Source organism: Chiloscyllium plagiosum, chromosome 4, assembly GCF_004010195.1.
Source record: "Chiloscyllium plagiosum isolate BGI_BamShark_2017 chromosome 4, ASM401019v2, whole genome shotgun sequence".
Lineage (NCBI taxonomy): Eukaryota > Metazoa > Chordata > Chondrichthyes > Orectolobiformes > Hemiscylliidae > Chiloscyllium > Chiloscyllium plagiosum.
In genome coordinates this window covers 92,770,074-92,776,958 of record NC_057713.1, presented here as the reverse complement: position 1 = coordinate 92,776,958, position 6,885 = coordinate 92,770,074, and the positions used below count along the sequence as shown (strand labels likewise).

At 40.1% G+C, this 6,885-nt stretch overlaps 1 protein-coding gene across 1 annotated transcript in view; it reads left to right on the top strand.

Annotated features, from left to right (window-relative positions):
- atp9b (ATPase phospholipid transporting 9B) overlaps positions 1-6,885 on the top strand; it is a 346,071-nt gene that overhangs the window by 317,485 nt on the left and 21,701 nt on the right. Inside the window, exon 21 of the mRNA XM_043688616.1 lies at positions 1,120-1,209. Coding sequence (XP_043544551.1) covers positions 1,120-1,209 — 90 coding nt within the window. The remainder of the gene's footprint in view (positions 1-1,119; positions 1,210-6,885) is intronic.

Sequence of the window (6,885 nt, the reverse complement as noted above, 5' to 3'; positions counted from 1 at the left end):
CAGGTAGATAGGATAGTGAAGAAGGTGTTTGGTATGCTTTCCTTTATTGGTCAGAGTATTGAGTACAGGAGTTGGGAGGTCATGTTGCGGCTGTACAGGACATTGGTTAGGCCACTGTTGGAATATTGCGTGCAATTTTGGCTCCTTCCTATCGGAAAGATGTTGTGAAACTTGAAAGGGTTCAGAAAAGATTTACAAGGATGTTGTCAGGTTGGAGGATTTGAGCTATAAGGAGAGGCTGAACAGGCTGGGGCTATTTTCCGTGGAATGTTGGAGGCTGAGGGGTGACCTTATAGAGGTTTACAAATTTATGAGGGGCATGGATAGGGTAAATAGGCAAAGTCATTTTCCTGAGGTGGGGGAATCCAGAACCAGAGGGCATAGGTTTAGGGTGAGAGGAGAAAGATATAAAAGGGACCTAAGGGGCACCTTTTTCACGCAGAGGGTGGTAGGTGTATGGAATAAGCTGCCAGAGGAAGTGGAGGAGGCTGGTACAATTGCAACATTTTGAAAGGCATTTGGATGGGTATATAAATAGGAAGGGTTTGGAGGGATATGCGTCGGGTGCTGGCAGGTGGGACTAGATTGGGTTGGGATATCTGGTTGGCATGGATGAGGTGGACTGAAGAGTCTGTTTCTATGCTGTACATCTCTATGACTTATTCAGAGATGTTGTTACATAACCTCTAGAACAGGTGAAATTTAAAGCCGAGCTTCCTGGCTCAGAATTAGAGACACTACTACGTCGGAATGCTTGTTTAATGCCCTAAACGAACTTCTACTACAAAAGTGGCAAATGAAAATAACTTCATTTGAGGAACTAGCATTTTCTGTTATACTATCATCTACTTGAATTAAGTGAAACAAGTTTTGATTATTAAACTTCCAGTCAACAACAAAAGCATTTATTCAAGATATACTCAAACATCCACTGCATTCAAAGATGAAATGGTTTGCTTAGGTGTGATATTGTAATTTCCACAGTTATATTTTTCAACATTAACTTTTAAACGCTAGATTTGCTTTTCTGACTTGGATAAATTGTGTATTGTTGCTTCATTACGTTTTAGCATCGTATTAACTTTACTGAGCAAATCAATGAGAGATTTGTCTTTGCAGGTAATGAATCGTGGTGAAGCTCATTTAGAGCTGAATGCTTTCAGAAGGAAACATGACTGTACACTGGTTATATCAGGAGATTCTTTAGAGGTAAAGGTTTACAAATTTCCAAGGAATGTTATGCAAAGATATTGGAACACTGGCATATTGTTGAAGCAGTGAACCTTTTGAGTTTTTAAATTCCTAATGAATAATAGTTAGATAACTGTAACTTTATTTAGGTTGTCTTTTTGCAAATTGCTGTCCTAACAGAGACCTAATTCTGGACTTTTGAGAATTCCTGATTTTAACTGCTCCACCATTGCTCACCTTGGTTTCCGTTGCAAGGACCTGAAGCTTTGGAATTCCGTGTTCGCACCTTTCCAATGCTTACCATTGTTTACACTTTTAAGACTTTCCTTAAAGTCTGACTCTTTGACAAAGCTTTCAGCCATCTGTCTTTATAACAATTACCATGGTTTGGTGTCAGGTTTTGCACCATAATGTTCCCATGAAGCAGTTTGGGATCTTTTATACGGTGCCATTACCATAATAAATGCAAGTTGCTGTTACAGTATATGGAATAATCAGTTTTTAAAATATTCTGACACTTACATTCACTTTATAAAGTTCTATGTGTGATATCACAGTGTTACACAGAACTGGATAATTGAGATTCATTGAAACAGTTAAATGAGAAAACAGAATTCTCGATGACTTTCAGTGATCAAATGTTCAATTCAGAGACTATTCTTCAGCTTGAGAAGGTCAACTCCTGTGAACCTGTCTTTATTCAGGTTAAGATCTGTAATGAGGGAAATGTAGCTTTCTCGCAAAGAAAATATCCCACAACGTTTCTAGAAATTACTAATCCATCCTGCAAGACAACAAATTGTATTTATGTAATATTTGGAAGGTAGTTAAGTATACCAAAGTGCAGCAGAGGAGCATTATTTGCCAAAATTTGATCCCATACCACAAAACTGGAATTAAGTGTCTTACCAACCAAAAGGTTGGTTTAAAAAATGTTTTAAAGGAGGAGCAGGAGACCGTGCGGTTTAGCGACAGCATTTTTCTATAGTTTAGGGCCTAGACATCTGAAGGTGCGACTGCCAATGGAGGGGGTGGAAGAAATCAGATGCCCAAGAATCAGGAATTGACTTAACACTTTTTCCGCAGGGTTTAATGGATGGAAAAGGCTGCAGTGATAGAGTGGCAAAGCCATGATCTTCTTGTGGCTTTGTTCTTGAAAAGACACCACTTCAGTACCATTGAAATAACTGATTTAAAATTACTGTGCTAGAGGCATCAATAAACTTATAGAGGGTTTGACGATTGTTATAAAGATATTCCTGATTATTGTATGGTTATTAGATTGTATTGATTGTTTAGAGACCTGCAGAGCATGATAAAGAAAATCAACTTCTAAATAAGTTGGAGCCACATTCGGAGTGCATCATTAAGATGACACCACTGTACTAGAAGTGAATTGTTAGTACTCTATAAATTTTCAGTTCATAGATTTGATGACAGTAGAGATGCTCAAAAAACATGGGTGAGATATTTTCTGTTTCTCCTCCCTTGCAACATACATTTCTGGAAACCTTTCTTATTCGAGATTAGAAATATGGTGTAATCAAAATAAGCATAAAACTGCAACTAACAAAGCACTATCTGGAAAAACAGATCATTTTTGAAATATCTTTCAGGAATAGCTATCTGCTTTTAAGACTGAAGTCTAATTACATTTCAGCTTCTTTTGCCACAATGTATGGGGAAGCTAGCTAAACACTTAAGGTTGAAATGAATTAAAGGACATTTTGATAGGGTTAAGTGTAGTGGAGTAGGGAAAAAATAAACATAGGGCAAGCTGTCAAGTAACATTAAAACAGTTAGAGCTTTTAAATATATTAAAAAATAAGAGGGGCCAATGATGAACATAAGGAGATTAGGAAAATAAAAACAGAGAACCAGCAAATGGCAAAGGAGTTGAATAAGTATTTTGTATCAGTCTTCACACAAGAGGGCACTGATAGCATTCCAAATATACTAAATAAGTAAGGAGCTGAAAGAGGGGAGGAATATATGCAATAACTAGTACTCAAGAGTATTCCTACTGTTAATAAGGTAGCAAATGAAGCTAAAGGCTGATGAGTGCCCTGGACCTGAGTGGTTGCAGGAATTAAAGGAAGTAGCTACAGAGATGGTAGAGCAATCTTATTCAAAAGGCGTCAAAAAACAGCTAACTATAAGCCAATTAGCTTAATATCTGTCATTGGGCACATTTTTTAGTCCATTATAAAGAATGTAATAGCAATGCACTTAGAAATGCAAAGTGTAATGGAGCAATGTCAGCATGGCTTCATGAGGAGGAAATCATGCCCAGTTGATTTATTAGAATTCTCTGAGGGGGTAACAAGCATAATAGATAAACAAAAGCAGTTTATATGATATATTTGAATTTCCAAAAGGTGTTTGATAAGTTACTACACAAGTTTAATTAAGGTAAAAGCCCATCATTTTAGGATTGTATATTAGTATAGATAGTGGATTGGCAAATTAATGGTGGGCAGAGTTGACAGAAAAGGAATGTTTTCATGATGGCAACTGTAACTTGTGGAATGCTACATGGACAAGTGCTGGGCCACAATTATTTACAAAATATATTAATAACTTGAATATCAAATGAAAGCAGTGTTGCGAAGTTTTCAAAGACATAAAAATAGGTGGGTGGGATTTGGGAGTCATCGTTAATGTATCACAAAAGACTCGCATCTAGTTTGATGGGGAATAGGGGAGGTAAATGGAATGTTGGCCTTTATTTCAAAGAAATGGAGTATAAAAGTAGGGAGACTGTATAGTTTTATCACAAGGTACTAGTCAGACCACAGCTGGAATACTGTGAACAGTTTGCTTTCCCTTATCGAAGGAAAGACATTCTGACTTTGGAGGCAGTCTGGAGAAGGTTTGCTATGTTGATTCCAGATACGGAGAGATTGTCTTTGAGGAAAGATTGAGTGAGTTGGGCTTGTATGCATTTTAGAGCTTAGAAGGAAACCTTATTTAAATATGTAAGTTTCTCAGAGGACTTGGCAGGTAAATGTGGAGAGCTTGTTTTCACCTTGTGAGAGAATCTAGGAAAAGCAGGCATAATCTCAGAATAACATGTCACCCATTTCAGACAGATGGAGGAATTTCTTCTGAGGGTAGAATCTGTAGAATTCTTTATTGCAAAGGGCTGTCAAGGCTGAGTCATGGGTATTCAGGGCTGAGATAATTGGACTTTTAATCAGTAAAGAGATCAAAGATTACAAGAGTCAGGCTGGAAAGTGAAGTTGAAGATTATCAGGTCTGACATAATCTCATTAATTAAATGGTGGAACAGACTCGATGGAACCTTTGTCTGCTCGCACATCATATGGTTGCTTTTTAATTCACTCCTCGCCAGCATTTATTCCCTCATGAGCCTTCCTGAAGAAGGGCTCATGCCCGAAGCATCGATTCTCCTGCTCCTTGGATGCTGCCTGACCTGCTGCGCTTTTCCAGCAACACATTTTCAGCTCTGATCTCCAGCACCTGCAGTCCTCACTTTCTCCTAGAAGATTTATTCCCCATTCCTACTTTCCCTTTATAGTGAGCTGTCGTCTTGAACTGCTGCAGTTTTTGTGCAGTAGATGGACTCTCAATGCCATGAGGGAGGGAATTCCAGCATTTTGGTCCAGTGATGGTGAAAGAGTGGTGATGGTGAGAATTTGTAGGTGGTGGGGTTGTCATGAATCTGCTGCCCATTAGCCCTTCCATCATTCAGAATGGGGACATTGGTGGAGCTGCGTCCTCCAGTGAGTTGTTTAATTGTTCACAACCATTCATGATTGTAATTCATTGTGGGATTGCTTGGTTTTATCACTTGCTGCTTATGCTGTTTGACACGCAAGTAGTCCTTTTAGGTCGCGTCACAAAGTTGACACCTCAATTTTTAGGTATGCCTTCCTGAACTCTTCCTTGAACTAGTGTTGATACCCCTGTCCCCTTGATGAATGTGGTCATGATCTTGGAAGGTGCAGTCTAAGGGTCCCTAGTGAATTTCTGCTGTGCATCTTGTAGATAATCTCCACTGCTGCTAGTGAACATTGGTAGTGGAGGCAATGGATTCCTGTGGATGTGATGTAACCAAACAGATTTTTTTTGGCCTGAATTATGTCAAGCCGCTAGAGTGTTGTTAGAGCTGCACCCTTCTAGGCGAGCGAGGAATATTCCATCATGCTTCTGACTTGTGCCTTGTATATGGTGGGCAAGCAATGGAGAGTTAGGAAGTGAGTTAGTCGCTGCAGTATTCTTCGCTTCTAACCTATTCTTGTGTCTACTATAGTGAATATAGTTGAGTTTCTGGTCAATTGTCAACCCAGGATATTGATAGTGGGGCCATTCAGTGATAGTAACACCATTGAAAGTCAAGAGGTGGTGGTTAGATTGTCTCTTATTGGAAATGGTCATTGCCTGGCATTTGTGTGGGGCTCATGTTAATTGCCATCTGTCAGCCCAAGCCTGGACGTTGTCCAGATCATGTTGCAGTTCAGCATGGAACTACTGCTTCAGTAGTTGAGGTGTCATCAATGGTGCTGAACATTGTGCAATCATTGCTGAACATCCTCACTTCTGACCTTTTTTAATGGTGATATTGTTATTGATGAAGTAGCTGAAGATGGTTGGGCCAAGGACACAACTCTGGGGAATTCCTGCAGAGATGTCCTGAGCTGAGAAGAATACCGACCTCCAACAACCACAACCATCTTCCTATGAACCAGATATGAATCCATCCAGCAGAGAGTTTGTCCCCAGCTCTCATTGATTCCAGTTTTGTTAGGACTCCTTGATGTTATATTCAGTTGAGTATGGTCTTGATGTCAAGAGCTGTCACTCTCACCTTAGCTCTGGAATTCAGCTAATTTTTTCATATTTGAACCAAGGATGTAATGAGGTCAGGAGCTGAGTAACCTTGGCAGAACCCAAACTGGGCATCACTTAGCGGGTTAATGCTAAGCAGGTGCTGCTTGATAGCCCTGTTGCTGATACCTTCCATTACTTTTTCTGATGATCAAGAGTAGACTGATGGGGCAGTAATTGGCTGGGTAGAATTTGTCCTGCCTTTTGTGTATAGTATGTACCTGGAGAATTTTCCACATTAATAGATATAGAACATAGAAGAATACAGCGCAGTACAGGCCCTTTGGCCCTCGATGTTGCGCCGATCCAAGACCACCTAACCTATACTAACCCACTATCCTCCATATACCTATCCAATGCCCGCTTAAATGCCCATAAAGAGGGAGAGTCCACCACTGCTACTGGCAGGGCATTCCATGAACTTACGACTCGCTGAGTGAAGAACCTACCCCTAACTTCAGTCCTATATCTACCCCCCCCTTAATTTAAAGCTATGCCCCTGGTAATACCCGACTCCATACGCGGGAAAAGGTCCACACTGTCAACCCTATCTAACCCCCTAATCATCTTGTACACCTCAATCAAGTCACCCCTAAACCTTCTTTTCTCTAATGAAAACAGCCCCAAGTGTCTCAGTCTTTCCTCATACGATCTTCCTTCCATACCAGGCAACATCCTGGTAAACCTCCTCTGCACCCGTTCCAGTGCCTCCACATCCTTCCTATAGTATGGCGACCAAAACTGCACACAATATTCCAGATGCGGCCGCACCAAAGTCTTATACAACTGCATCATTATTTACCAACTCTTGTACTCAATACCCCGTTCAATGAAGGAAAACTT